The following is a 15675-nucleotide window of genomic DNA, read 5'->3' as shown; positions in this document are numbered from 1 at the left end:
GTAAATGCTACACAAGGACAAGCTAAGAAAGTGGTAGAGAAGCAACAGTGGTTTTAAAATAGTATAGAGTAAAATGCTACTCTATTTTTGCCAATACACAAAAGAGCATGAGATTTTCACCTGTGAACTGTGCAGCGTGAGGCTCTGCTACTACTTGGAAACTGTGTGTTTCTGGAAGGTGTCAGTTATTTACATTCCTTTCTTTCAAACTTTATCCTGGAAGTTGCTTCTTGTAAATAATTTGTCATGTAAAAATGAATGTATTTTCCTAATTGATATCCATGCCAAGCCAAAAGCGCAGAAAGGGACAAAGTTATTTTGTCAGTCTTGCCATAGGAATGTGTGGACAGGTATTCCTGCACACATAAACTCTGTGGCTAAGCAGAATAAACTTTCCTATTAGAACAGTAATTCAGCACATGGAATCTGGGTTTTCACAAAAGAAAAAAAACCCAAATAAACAAAAATGGTTAATGCTTCAGAACTGTATTTCATTATTAGGATACTTGGAACTAACATAAAGGGAAGGATGCTATTTTCCTGTCCAGTTTCACCCCAAAATATATCAAATTTTGCCAACAAAAGTATACTTGGATATTTACCAATATCAAACTTGAAATTAAGCAGTGTGTGTACATTAATGAAAATTCTGGAGCATTGTAGTTAGCCTTACGCAATTCCAGTTGTCTACCTGCCTGTGAAGTTGGTTTTTTTTTAACAGGAAGACGAATACTTTGCTCTTCTCGTTCACTGGGATAAGCAGCAGCAAAAGTAGCTTTAGGCTCTGACTGATGAAGAAGATAATAAACTATTCCCACAGCTACAGAATGATTGTATGAGAAGAAACAGTACAAACCTTCAGGCTGCTGTTTGTTAGACCTGTGTTACACAATGTGACATGGCTGCTGCTGTCCCTTGATTGCCCAAAGGTTTTTTTTCCTTCTTTTTAGCTCTGTGACAGAAAACTATTAGTGCATGGTAACATGGGTGTAAGAACTTTCTATGTTGAATCTAATGAATTAGCAAGTGTGTCTTCCAGACTCCTTTGATACGACAGGTGATGTTAAGGCAGTATGGTCAAACCCTATAGGAAGTATTTTTCCTAAAATGCCATAAAAACATCAAAAGAAATAACTCTTAGTGATGTGACACTGCTGCTGTGTTAAAATGAGAGAGAATGAAACTAACATTTAAAAAAGTTGCATTAGTTGAATTGTGCAGTAGATGGATATAAGAGCCAATAATTCCAAAGCAGTCCAAAGCAAACTGCCTATCAACCTGGGGTAAAGCTCACCTCTAACAAACATTTTACTCAGTATCAGTCTTGTGTGGTGCCTGTGCCCTGGGGGTTGGGTGAGAGTGTTGTACCTCATGCTTACAGGGGCTGTGTGGTTAGAACTCATCATTCCTAAGTGAAGAGGCTGAGCTAGGGGTGGGGTGTTTGATTGGATCGTATTGCTGAGTTGCAAAGCGCTCTTTTGCTACATCAGCGCTGAAGATAAGCAGTGGGGAGCGCACGGCCTCTGGGAGGACAGGCCATGGGGACACTTGACTTCTTTTGTGCGCCTGCGGTTATTTTTCCTGAAAGCTGGAAACGACCTCAAGGGGGCACTTTTTTGCCTTGCTAATGACTACTTTGTAGGAATTCTCTGTAGCATAGTGAAAGACTGCATAGCTTCGGGTGACAGAATGCAGGTTCTGCTGGTTGTTTATATGGCAGTTAATAACTTTGCTTTACTTAATTTTCTAATTATTGGGGGGAGGCTGGTTGTCACAGCACTACTACCGGGAACTTCTTTACCTTTCATCCTTGTGCTATCAAAAGTAAACCTCATTTTAGTTACAGCTGCTGTTTCTGTCCTTTGCCTGATGCAGCCTCTTGTTTAGGAGCAGCAGCATTTTGCGCTGGAGTGCTAAAGTTGATGTGGAATGACCGAGTGCATGAATCACTCCCTGTATTCATGGAGTTTTTGACTTAGTCACACCAGGTAACCAAAATGCTTTCTTTAGGAATTGGTCTAGGGAGACAAAACGTGTACAGAGCAAATCTTTCACTACGGATGGCTTCCTTGTGGAAAATCAGTGTGCTGACTGATTTCAGCAATTGCTTCATTTGTGCCCCTGTAGGTTGGTATGGACTGTTTTAACTAAACACATTAATAACTCCCATGGAGAAAAAAAAATAATAGACAACCACAACTAACTTACATATGAATGACAAATTCAGCAAACATAAAACTTTACAACAGTGTGTCTATGTAAACAGGAATATCAAGAGTTACAACGTAAGAATTCTTTATACTCTCTGGGTTTAACAGACAAGTAAAAAGACATTTCCTGACTGTAGGAAAATGTATTTTGAAATGTTAATAAAATTTATCAATGCATTGATTTGAGTTTGGTCAGTTTTGGGTGTTAAACATCTTGTGCTGAAAAGAAACAACCAGAAGAGCGAAAACATTTTTTTCCTCTAAATCTAGAGGGGTAAAAGTTTTGCATTTTCTAAATAGTAGCATATGATAAATATATTATACAATGGCATGTACTTTGGAACATGATAATAAATATTCTTTCTTTGAACACAAGCCTGAAAAACTAGAATTTATAAGAAGAAAATGTTGTTCTTTGTCAAAGTATCGCTACCTGTTAGGTGCATTTAGCTATTGTACATTATTTTGTTGAAGTAGATAAACCATAAATAATTTGAGCGTTTTGTGTATATTCACCAAAGTTACACAGAAATGCAAAGGAAGTTACAGTATATTTAAATCTCTTTACAATCACTTAACACAGTGTTTAACTGAAATCTTAGGTAAAAGTGCATTATTTTAATATAATACACGTAAAAGAACACTCTGGTTCTCTGCCTTCAGTTTCCTAGTGGCAACTAGCTAAAATTAGTTTTAAAAGGGGAGCGTGACGACACGTGTTTGTTTACAGCACACAGTCCAAGAACACTTCGTCATCCACCTAGTGCGAATCTGCAGATGTGAAGATAGGGGAAGAGAAGAATCTTCCGACAGCTGACGGGCATCTTTCCGATCTATGCCTTTGCACTTAGGATTCCCAGGTTCTGGATGCTAATCTAGCAGCAGTGCCTATATTAAGCATCTATAGGCCAGGGCGCACAATTGCTGACCAGGTCAGTCCGCAGCAGGCTCCTTCCAAGGCACCTGCAGTAGGATTCAGTGATATAAATTCCAGTTTTCAAAAATAAAAGAAAGAAATACAGAAGATGGAATGTGGCTGGGATCTTTCCGTAATTTACTTTGCTTTCCTTCAGTTCGTCTGATTTGATGATTTAGGGGTTTTATAGTAGCCAAGAAATAGGGTATGAAATTTGTCCCTTCATATTTGAAATATTTTGCAAATGAAAATATTACTCGAACTTTGTTAAGGATTTGGCAATAGTATGAAAATGAATCTCAAATAATGCTTTAATAATTAGGTATACATGGGAAAAAATGTAATCTTAAATTGGCCATATATGGGATGAGATTATCAACAATGAAAAAGATTCTTCATTTACAGTGAGCTGCAGCTTCTCAGATGATACCTCAATGCTGTAGTAGCACTGTGTAAATATCTGACTAGCGTATGCCAGCAGACAAATTAAATGTGCTAAACAGGACAATATTTTGTATTTCATTTGTTGATTTAAGTCAATGGAAGAAACTGAATAGATACAGAAAGGACATCATTAAAAATCTTTAAACATTTCTGTTAAAACTGCAGAGAGAAATTAACACTATAAACTTGTTTTAGCTAAAAAAGAGATTGTCAATCCTGATGATTTTATTATATGCATGTAATTAATAACAGAAGTTCTGCTGTATATGTCTATTTACTTTGACCCAAGGCAAAAGACTACAGGCCACTGTTATTTAAGCACAGTTAGCTGATTAAAATGCATACTGTAAGATCAACCAGGATCCAACATTTTATTTTTTTTTAAATGGGCAGAGAAAGTGTGTGAAACTCCAGTCTTCACACCATGCTGATTCACTGTAGCAAATGCCACAATAAATAACTGAAGACCGTACTGTCTATGCACACCAATGGGTAAGCCTTGTATGGATCTTCCTGTCAGTCCCTTTACCTCACTATGGTTTAACCAACTCCAACTTTGAAAAAAGAACTCTGTAAATCACGTATTAAGTGAGTGCTCAGGGTTAGAATCAGTATCTCATACCTGAATTTATCGGCCTGTAGGCAGCAGTGATTGTTATTCCATAATGTCACTAAAAGTCAAACTGCACGCAGACCTTTCATCTTTGCCCTGCGGACCATCCGACGAGACCTGCAGGGGTGGCGATATGAATCCCCGATACTGCTTACTTGACTTGGTTAACTTCTTGAACTCACTGGCAAAGGAAATGCCTTTCCTTCTGTCATCTCGTGCTGCCTGTAGAGAAATAAATTGCATCACTGAAGTGGTCTAATAGGATGTTCGTAGCTGTGAAACATGGAATTAATATGAAAACACCTAAAATATTTCTCTTCTAAGCAGTCCTCCCTTTTGAAATTCCGTGTGGCTGTGCTTTCATAGCCAAGCATGTTCTGACTTTCCGAATAAATTAATTGAAAATTATGCATTGTCAAAGATATGTTTAGCAGATTTGTTATAAACTGATACAAAAATCCGTGCTTATGGCAGCTACTTAAAAGCAACAACTGCTGTGGGTTGGTGGCATCTGCTGGAAGGGAGAACACAGCTTCTTCTCCCAGCAGGCATGTCCATCATTCCTGTTTTTCTCCAAGGACTACGATAAAACAACAGGACTCTTTCACTGGGCAGGAATAAAGGGACTTTATTCCAGTAGTTAAGTTCTGCCCATTTGTTCTGCTTTCCTGCGATGGGGAGCATGGCATGCACAGCCAGACGATTTTGAAAAATGGAAAGCTGGTAGCTGAAGATCAAGGTTGTCACAGGATTTGCAGGATGCGAGGGAACCGGGTTGCTGGATGTAATTGATGCAGTTTGGCAAAGAAAAGAATTAAAGAAGTTGCACTGAAAAGAGGAATCTGCTTTTTGTTGTAGTCTCTTCTCTCTGTCCACCCTCATGCCAGTCGTGTCTCCCTCCCCTTGAAAACAGGTTCCCATTCAGCTGATCATACACCATCTATAAAACCTGCTGCAAAATATTTAATCTTTTACCTGAACCTGTTCCTTGAGCTTAAGGATAAATTTTCCTGCCCCCTTCCACTTGCTTTGGGCCTGAAACACACACTCTTGATCAGAGAGAATCCTCTGAGATGGTTTAGACATGGAGGACTTTTTGTTTGCTGGCTCTTTTGTCACCTCTTCCAACAGCACATAATCACTTGGATTTGGATTGCTCAAAATGCTGTAGGAGTATTTGGCTTTGCAAAGAGTCTGTTTAAAAACATTAAAAAAGAAGACAAAAAAGAAAGCATTGCCTCAGATTCAGGTTACTAAATCAATTTGTCAGCTAGTGCTGAGAACAAACCCATCTTACCTTGTGTGAAACCAACCTCCACCCTATATGTTTCAGTCCTACTACATGGAAACCTGCTGCTTACCTGCTGTATGACGTCCTGAGCTGTGCTGAAGCGGGGAGCTTTGATGACGGTGCGTGGTTGTTCTGGGGAAACATCATGTACCTGAACAAAGAAACTGTCATCCTCAGAGCTGATGGCTGCATCTTCCTTTGCTTCTTGGAAGACGTTTCTCTCATTTAAATTCTGTAGAAAAAAGGAGAGAAATTAATTTCCTTCAGAGAGCTATCTCAGAGCTGGAGGTCACAAAAGGTTTTTATCACATGAAAATTGGACGCTGCTGTTGCCCCAGCTTTTATTTCATCAAATGCAAGTCTTCTACATACAAGTTTTGACAAGCCACTGTTGCTGATAACAAATACCTGTGTTTCTAAAAACAGTGTCTAAAGTACCTTTCATAGTCAGCAAAGAATGGAGGTGTGCATGGTACTACATTATGCAAAACCAGTCACTTAAATCCTTCATTTCATTATGCTTGAGTCTCCTTACATATGCAGAATCATGTTTTGTAATGTAATGGCAGCAGTATGATGGGAGATGGTGGAACATGTCCTTTTCTCTGCTTGTCCCTGCACTAAAGCCAACAGAATTTAGACAGCAAGAAGTCTGAGTGAACATTGTCACGTGGGGCAAGAAGGCGGCTGCTTCTCTGTCCTTTGTCAGGCTCAATGACTACTGCACATTTTAGACAGAATTCCTCCCTGCACCTTCTCTCAGATGATGCATTTCTCTTCAACCCCTTGTAAATTCATACGCTTGAATTCATATGCTGTAAGTATGGGCTGTGTATCACACCCTGCAAGTGGGCCTGCTCCATGTTCCTCCAGGTAAATTTGCAGCTTCGTTTCTAGCTCCAAGATCTGAGGATGCTATCTGCAGAAAGGCTCAAAATTACAGGGAGTGCTTTGAGGTCCCACCATCCCAGGACAAAACTGCAACATAATTTTCACATATATGAAGACAGATTCTAACCCAGGTCTTATGAAAGAATGGGGTTCGGCAGTGACACACTTGTGGACACATGCACTTGCAAAGTAAATATTGCAGTTAATTAAGTAGGCTGCTGTTTCCACAAACAAATTTATACCTAGTGATTTATGCTCCAAATACTAGAGGAAAACAACATAAAGATTTGCATAATAATATTGGTAATCTGAAAAACTGCAGTTTTATCAAAAGTTGTATAAAAATAATCAGTTAAAATATTTCTTTTCATTTTAAAGGATCCTAGATCATCTCTGTCATTTATGTATGTAAATGTGTGTGTATAAACCTATGTGTGCATGTATTGCTATGTCCAGACTAAACAAGCTTCAGTACATGCTGAACTGACCAGTGGAAGTGCCTCTGAAAATGAGATCATTAAGTGTCTTTCTCCTCCTTTTTTGTTTTCCCACAAGCCAGGGCAGTAGCATATTGTCAAGTTTTGGATGTTTTGCTCATAGTTTAAACTGAAGTAATCACTTCATCTTCCTCCTTTAAATTAATAGAAATCACCTCTTTAATTATTTTAGGCTATCATTGATAATTTAATCATCCTTTGAGGTTTTTAGACTTTTTTAATAGTAAAATACATTCTAATTTTTCTGAACAGAGAAGCTGCTGGCATCTAAATTGATTGACTGATAACTGTAATCTGGAGTTCTGTTACCTGCGATCCTTTGGTATTAAATATCTTTATATTAATGTCCTATCAGCTCAATGTCTCGATTTGCATTAATTAGACCTGTCAGTCAAAACAGTAAGCCAGTGGCATTGAACTGCTGACTAAGCAATAATGATTAAACACCATAGCTGGTACTAGAGCTGAGTAAAGTCAAATTAGTGTCACACAGGTTCATGAAGTCTAATTTCTTTCAATTTAGAGTTATGTTTGTTTTAAAATGATGTACGCAGCATTGACATTAGTCTCCAAATAGTGAAACAAATACTACACCCTTTTGTTTCCTGGTCCTAACAGCTATTTTTAGCTACCTTTGTAAATAACAGCTTAGATAAAGCAGACTTACTTCCTCTCGGGTTTTAAAGATAATCCTCCCAACGTATCCTTCTTCTGGGAACCAACTGTTCAAAAGCTGCACTACCCCTTCTTCAGGCCCAATCACTCTCTGGAATGGTGGTTTTCTGCATTCACTCTTTTCTTTAGATATAAAACTTTTCTCTTCCATCAGAAAATAGTCTGCAGCACATGACTCGGTGCCTTTTGTGGCAGCCAAGAGCTAAGAGTGACCACAATAAACACACAGCAATTAGACAGCTAAATATAAACACTGCATAATTAGTAGTTCTAAATGAGAATGAACAAGGAGGCTTTAAGAATCAATAACTATCCTGACAGTGCAGGCAAGATTTCTGATGTGCTACTTATTATTCAGATATTTTACTCCAGGGTAATGTATTGTTCTCTTTAGCCAAGCAGTTCAACTATTCCAGACAAGGCAGTACTATTTAAGCTTATTTCTGCCCTGTTTGACTGGCCAGGCATTTTATTCACAATCTCGGGACAGTACAGTCTTTTCCCACTGCTAGAATAACAATGCCTGTTGAGCTAACTGGTTTTTCTACTCATGAACTTAGCCCTCTAACTTTTACTCTGTATTCCTATGGTGCTCAAGTTCAAAGAACTGCGTAGAAATGTTTGCCCTTGTTGTAAGGACAGCCCACTGCCTCCTTTGGTCAGAAACACTGTTTTTCTCATCTGCATATCTCCAAAGAGTAAAATACTAATAAAGAATATGTTCTAAGGTTGTAAAACTCATTCTCTGAAGCCAAGATTGGGAAAATTTCACTGATGCTCTTCTGTGTTTGCAAAGTAATTAATTCCACAGTAATACTTTGCTAAATCACCTCTTTGCTGTGATGAATGAAGGACAATCCTCCATGTGAGAAATGCAGGGAGACAAATGTCCAGAGTGATGTTAGTGTGGATTCTTGCAATTAAGAGCCTGCAATTCAGAGGGCAACTTACCTGATGGAGAAGCTGTGAAGCTGTGGTCCCTCCAGTTACACTAAACACAGTGAAAGGCTCCGGGCCTGGAATTCCATGAATTGTCACTTTGTAGGTCACAGCAGCTTTCCTTTCTCCCATACTAAACAACTGTTTAGGCAACATTCAACAGGTTACTGAATGGCTTTGTACAGGTTTGTTAGTTTTAGGTTACTTAGCAGAAACTGTGCACACAAGTTGTAAGGACCTTGACAAAGCAAGCTATTCTGCTAATGAATGGCTCTTATGCTACAGATCCAGGTATTAAAAGAAAACCCAACAAACCAGTCTCCCCAAAGACCCTCCCCTGCCTTGAAGCTGAAGAGAAAGAAGAAAAAGTAAGTTTTCCAACAGGAGTACCTAAACTGCCACCAAAGGACAGACCTCCACTGCTCATTATCCATTCTAGCTGAGCTCAGAGTATTTGGGTTCAGTTTATGAAATACTGGATGAAAATCTGTGGCTTCATTTTACCCTCCAAAACATTTATGTTCTTCCCTTCTGCCCTAGTAATTCACCAAGATATGTGTTGGGCATGTATTCACAGGAGGGTAACATCTGCAATGTATGTGCTGCACACACAGGCTCAGGATGTTTTATCTAACACTTCAGGAATCAGCAAAATAATAATATACATGCTTAAAGGTACTGAACCTAAAATCAGTGGCTATTTAAAAAACAACAAAAAACCACGTCCATGCATGCATACATACATATTTATATGTATTATACACACATTTATATGTGTACGTATACATGTTTGTACACATAAATGGGCACATGTATAAGTACGTATGTATTTATGGAAATACAGACTCCACCTTTTCCTGTAACAGAATTCAATTTTGCTCTCATTATCTCAAAGTTGTTGGTAATTTGCATCTTCCTTTTTTTTTGTCCCAAATGCATTGCTTATGATTCATGCATAAAGAAATGCATGAAGCAGCTCTGAACCTTGCTGCTCAGCCATACTCCTCCTCCAGCACTTCTTCTGCTAGTTCTAGTTCTATAGCTAAATACACCAGAAGCCAGACATTGAAAAGATTTACCCTCCAACAGTCTGAGCCAGGTGGGATAACCTTACTTGCACTGAATCCCAAAAGAATTAGGCATCAGGGTACTTCAGACACTTGTGCAAGTTTAGGGACTAATGTCTTTGAACAGTCTGGTTCTGGAAGTTTCCAGACCATAGTAGTCACCAAGACAAGAATACATGGAATTCACAAGAACATAATTAAATTACCATAGATGCAGGCAGGGTGTTTCCAGAGGGACTTTCTTCCATTCTCCGACTGTTTATGAACAAACTAGAAATTTCTAATGCTTCATTGTGCAGGTTACGGAGCTGGACATGTCTATAGCCTGAAGAGAAGAAAACCTTTTGAAAGTACTCTGCCACATCCTGGGATGCAAGACTCATAAATGAAAACTCATATTTGCTATATTTATACCTACAACTTGCCACATCTATAGGCTTTAAAGCAGTGTAATAACACTGCATTAACACTCTGACTGTACAACAGCATAGCACAGATGCTGTGAACTGCCGAGTGGCTCATACAGCCACCTACCTTTGTTTTGCCCTAAATCTGCAATATATTCGTACATAAAATAGCTAAATATTAGAATATGAATGAAACACGAACAAAATCTCACTGGGAAAATAGGTATCTATAGCTAGGTCTCCTCATATGCTAAGACTGTTGTGTGGTATAGAGTGGGGCAAAGCAAATGTGGAAGTATTTTTAATGTTCTGCTGAAGAGCTGCTGGCAATATGGAAACTCCTTCTCCCAGGTGACACAGAATTAATGATGTTTCCTCATCTCTCTCTCTCACCTTTTTCCACCCTTCCTTCACCTCTCCTCCAGCCATAGCTGCAATAAGGGTAATTCCCCTCTGCCCGGTGGTCACCAGATAGAGCAGTTTCTTGGGCAAAGGAAAGTGGGGAATGAAACCAATCCCTACTGCCTAAGGGAGCAGCAGGTCTCAAGGTGAACACAACCTCACAACCACAGCTCAGGATCATAGCAACTGCACACAAGATGTCCCAGTCTCTGCATCAGCACAGGATCTGACTTTACAAGTCAGGGGCAGCCTCCAGCTCTCAGGAAGTCTATTAGATCAGCATCACAATGCCAGGGCAAAGCATGCTGTCTGAATTTTGCTCCGTCTCCTCTAGAAAAATACAGCCAACTGATTAAACATGCACCTCTCCCAGCAGGATTCAGTCCAGGAACCTGCTGGACCATTCTGGCATAGGGTATCACTACAAACTACACTGTACCTCTTTTTAGAGCTTTTAGGGGAATGATTCTCTGAGCTGTTACAGCTGAGCTGTTATTTTCAACAACTGCAAACCGAAGAAAGACCAGATCTTCAAAGTGAACCCGGAAAAGGAACTGTTCATTCCACATGGGGTTGAGAGTGTTGCGATGGATGGGCTTCGTCCGGAAATGGCAGCTGTCCAGAGGCATCCCAAGCACATCGATTTCGATGCATGGGCTGCCTGTGCTATTGCTAGGGCAAACATTCTGTCCAGACACAATCTGAATCCAAGGAGTACACAGAGAAATCAATTAGTGGAGTAATTCTTTTACTGTCATGATTCTGAGCTAACTGCTGTTTATCATGCTCCTAAGCACAGTTTATTAACATGCTGACTTAATTACAACACTCCCCTACTTTTGTAATTGCCAGGGCAGGCGTTTCAGAAGCAGAGCTGCCTCAGTCCCTGCCCCCCATTGCTATGGTATCCTTCCTCTGAAAACGATACACCATACATCATGAGTGTAACCATTCAAGGCATCTGAAAGTTAATCCCGAAAGAATGTACCGGTAATGTAGTCAAAGGATCAAGTTTTCCTCTCCATTACTGTGGAGCAATGGCACTGACCTCTGGCTTGCTTTGGCATACACCACACAAGAGTTAGGGGTGCAATTCCCGCTGCTGGGAAAATTTGGATTCTTATGAATCTCACTTTTCTAAAACACTAGCTTAGAATACTTTTTTTTTTTTTGCCATAAATCCATAAATTATGTATCTTATTATATAAGTTTTTTAAAAGTTTTTTTTTTTAAGATTCAATGCAGCTTTTCATAATGTTTTGGGGTTTTTTTTGTGTAGCTTCTCAACTGTTCACAAACGTGTGAAACATCCAGGCACATGTTGTGTAGTCCCAGGAAAAAAGCTTTCAGGATTGGGTTTCAACGATATTGTGAAGGAAACACTGAAAGTAACTATGGATACAAACCAGCCAATAAAATAACGACAATTCTTTCCTCCTTCCCCCTCCAATTTTTGTTAGCTATGCTGATCTTCAGAAGCACAAGTAACAATTAAAGGCTCAATCTTTTCATACAGACACATAACTGTAATGCTGGTTAAAGACTGTAGTTAAACGTTGTCTACTTCTACCTGTTTGGCTGCATGAAATTCCCTTTTAATGTACTTACTGTTAAAGAATATATAGCTGGTTCCTTATTATCAAGATCTCTTTCTAAAGGACAAAACTGCTGGTACATCGAACAGTTTTTGTCCCACAGAACAGAAGGTTTCAAAACATATCCACAGCCACCATTAGCCTCAAACATTGCTGCATTCAGTTGCAGAGGAAGATCTGTGAAAGCAAGACAGCCAAAACTGACAAGGAGCAATGGAAAAACTAACAGTGAAGACATGATGCCTGTCATAACTATCAGTTCATTCTTAGTTTTCAGAAATAACTACAATTTATGTATCCAATCTATCCCAATACTTAATTATACAACACTATAGTAACAGTTCATTATCTTCTATGCCTTTCCATTGCCTTTATCCAATTGTAGGGCTCGCCTACACAGATATTTGGTTTCTAGGTATTTGCCCTGCACTGCAGAATGCACAAGCATCGACTCTGTAGCTTTGTGGATGACCTAATGGACCCCCCATCAAAAAGGTACAGGACCATAAGACAGGTTAGGAAACGGTCAAAAAATGTTTTGATCAACATTAAACCAGCATCTTAGGTGGCACTTCTAAGTAAAAAGCAGTTTAGTGGCTTTTTATACTTGGAAGTTATCCAAAAGAGAAAACAGCTGCTTGAACTGGGGGTAAAAAGGAGCCTTCAGCTATAAAATAGTAATAAAAATGGAAGGTGTTGCTGTCCAGGAACTTCTGTGCTACCAGGAGATCTGCTTCATTGGCATAAAGCTTCTGAACTCTGGGATGACTACTTTCAAGGACCAGATTGTCACAGAACCATAGGATAGTTTGGGTTGGAAGGGACCTTCAAAGATCATCTGTACAACCCCTCTGCAATGAGCAGCAACATCTTCAACTAGATCAGGTTGCTCAGAACCACATCCAGTCTGGCCTTGAATGTCTCCAGGGACAGCGCATCCACCACCAATCTGGGCAACCTGTGCCAGTATTTTATCATGATCACTGTAAAAAATTTCCTCCTCACATCCAGCCTGAATCTTTCCTCTTCTAGTTTAAAATCATCACCCCTTGTCTTTCTGCAACAGGTTCCGCTGAAGTCTCTCCCCTTTCATGATCTGAAAAGCTGCAGTAAGGTCTCCCTGGACTCTTCTTGTAATAGCAGGTAAAACCAAATTCCCATTTTAAGGACTTATTTCACATTTAAAATATATAAAAATGTGTGGTTTTCCACCCATACCATCTGTTTGGTAGTTAAGAGCCACGAGCTGCACGCCGTGGAGCCAGAAGATCAGTGGATGGGGATTTGAGGAGTCGATGCGTGTGGCAGCAGGGTAGGTCCTCAGGAGCTGGCATGTGGTGTGCTGGATCAGCTTCTGAGAGTACCGCCTGCACAGCCGCTTAGCAGCATTCTCGTTCAGGGAGGAGATATGATAGCACTTGGGCGTCCTTATGATAGCACTGAGAGAAGCTGGAGAGTTGTAAGGAGAGCAAGGATCTTCCCAGGTCTGCCGCATCACATCAAAAGGGCCTAGGAAATAAACAGTACCCTCAAGTTACAGCTGCAGATCCAGAGACTCCAGAAATTCAATGTTTTGGGGTGAAGGATGTGTGCGTGTTTTGGTTATAGTAGGAAAAGTTGATCCTGGAAAATGACGGTACTCAGTGTGCCACATTCCTTCTTATACAGTAAGAAACTGTAATGTTAAAGCACTGAAATGATATCATGATTAGATGTGCTAACAACCATATTCATAAATAAATACTTAATTGGCATTTGCCTGAATGAAATAAAGGTATAAAATTCCATTCTTCTCATTTACACATTTTACATGAGGAAGGCAGGCAAGATTGAAATCCAGCCGCTAAGTCTCCAAACAGGCAGTCTACAGAGGCTGTAAGAACTAGGGGACAAAGCCAAGAAAATTCTTATGTTCTTTAGAATTAGACACTAGACCTCTTCATTTTTATGACACTGGCCTCTAGAAGGGAATCTAACTACCTGCTGCAGCTATGCCCTTGAGCTGAAAGAAATACAATGCTCCTTGAGCCAGAAAATGAGTACAAGAAAGGGTACAACTCTAACTTTCTGTTTATGGCATTCTCTTGAAAGGCAGGGGGTCTAGATCTCATTCCTACTCCAGAAACTTGTCTGTACTTTCTTTGTATTTCTTTACATCTGTTCATACACAGAAGTACAATTTCCAAGTTCACAGTCTGAATTACCTGCAGAGTCTAAATATCTCCATTGTAGAACACAGGAGTTTGCACAATTACATGTTTGGACTTGGCTGAATTTTAGGCAACTAAGTCCTACTTCAGACACTAAAAATGCTTTTCTGGATCCAGCCCAACAGTTCTGCCTTCCATTTGTACTTTGAAAGTATTCACTCACATCTTTTAAAATACTAACTTGAAAATACATTACTTAAATTATATGCTAGTTTTGAATCATTTATGAATTAGGGTAGTCATATTCCTGACCAAGTAATCCTATTTTAACATTCTACACTCAATACTTCAGTTACAATGCTGTTACTGTAATGCCTGCTGCACTAACAAAAAAAAAACATTCAAAGTTCAATATCTTACACACTGTAAAGTATTTGATCTTTAACAACTTGGTCTGGTACATATGTTGGATTACAGTCATTCCACGTGACTGGTGAAAGAAGATGCTAACTTTTACCTTTTCCAGATGCTTTGGCAAGGGTAGCTGACTCCCCAGGGCTCAGCCTGCCAGGATTGTTGCCAAAAATGGACTTCCTGCTCTTTCTTTCTTTTCCTCTGCTAGAGCCAGATGGGTTTAGAGTTGACAAGCCTGTTCCCATAAATGTAAAATAAATGAGCCAAAAAACATGACCAAGAGGGCATGACAATTTCCATCATATTTTACATTATTTTTGAAGGCCTGAATATGCCTGTCATACAGTACACAGGGCGAGCAGCATATTTTTCTCCATAATTTAATGTTAACATCTTTACATACAGACATGTCTTTATATATGCACATATTATGTATGTTTATATATACAATCTATATAAAAACTTACATGAGGCAATACAATACACAGTTATATCTCTGTGATATAACTTTTCTCATTTTACTTTTTGGCTTGAGGAAGGCTGTGGCTCTGTCTCAAATTACCAGATGGTCCTAACTAATACTAAAAAAAATGCAGTAACAGTCTCAATGTTTTCATCCTTAGAACAATAAAAAAAAAAGATCCTTTCTACAGAAGCAATAAATCTGCACAGTAGTGAATATCACAGAATTCATCTTAGATACCTACATAATTAAATACATGCAAGAATATGATTTAAAGATCTAATGTAAAGGAAAAAGCTCAAATGCTGTTGGTTAAACAGTTTAACTTCAAAATGTTTTCAGAGTTATCTTCTGTTTAGAATATGTATTTCAACAATGGGAAATATGGTAGGTGTGCAAAATCCATTAAGCATTTAATGGCCAATATGTATTAGAAGTGGAGCTGGAAAGCTCTAGAATAGCAATTACTCAAACATATGCATTCTAGCAAAATAATCATAAAAGTAATGACCTAAATTCCAGTGAAGTGAAAACACTTAATACCCCTTAAGGTCAGTTTCTGTCTGGAGAGAGCACACAGAAAACCAAAATTAAAAGTAAGTCAAAACACACAATAGTTATTCTGACACCCACAGCGGTGAGGTGTGGGATGCTCTCAGAGATCCAAGATGTACTTGTGCTATAAAATATAGCAAAGCATG

The 15675-nt window shown here is 39.1% G+C and overlaps 1 protein-coding gene across 3 annotated transcripts in view; it reads right to left on the bottom strand.

Moving 5' to 3' along the window:
- Nucleotides 1-4182: 4182 nt before the first annotated feature.
- The window catches only part of PLCE1 (phospholipase C epsilon 1), a 149676-nt gene continuing 138183 nt past the window's right edge, over nucleotides 4183-15675 (bottom strand). For all 3 annotated transcript variants that reach the window (XM_057402333.1, XM_057402334.1, XM_057402335.1), the window contains 10 exons: nucleotides 14615-14746; nucleotides 13166-13456; nucleotides 11961-12124; nucleotides 10792-11053; nucleotides 9750-9868; nucleotides 8489-8617; nucleotides 7530-7739; nucleotides 5545-5706; nucleotides 5159-5377; nucleotides 4183-4405 (listed from right to left, as the gene is read on the bottom strand). In XM_057402333.1, the coding sequence (XP_057258316.1) occupies nucleotides 4226-4405; nucleotides 5159-5377; nucleotides 5545-5706; nucleotides 7530-7739; nucleotides 8489-8617; nucleotides 9750-9868; nucleotides 10792-11053; nucleotides 11961-12124; nucleotides 13166-13456; nucleotides 14615-14746 (1868 nt within the window). In that variant the 3' untranslated portion in view covers nucleotides 4183-4225. The remainder of the gene's footprint in view (nucleotides 4406-5158; nucleotides 5378-5544; nucleotides 5707-7529; nucleotides 7740-8488; nucleotides 8618-9749; nucleotides 9869-10791; nucleotides 11054-11960; nucleotides 12125-13165; nucleotides 13457-14614; nucleotides 14747-15675) is intronic.

The sequence above is a fragment of the Pezoporus wallicus genome, unplaced genomic scaffold, assembly GCF_028554395.1.
Source record: "Pezoporus wallicus isolate ANWC-B61680 ecotype Strahan unplaced genomic scaffold, APGP_CSIRO_Pwel_v1 contig_6787, whole genome shotgun sequence".
Lineage (NCBI taxonomy): Eukaryota > Metazoa > Chordata > Aves > Psittaciformes > Psittacidae > Pezoporus > Pezoporus wallicus.
The sequence above is the reverse complement of the archived record's forward strand: the minus strand, read 5'-3'. Positions and strand labels throughout refer to the sequence as shown.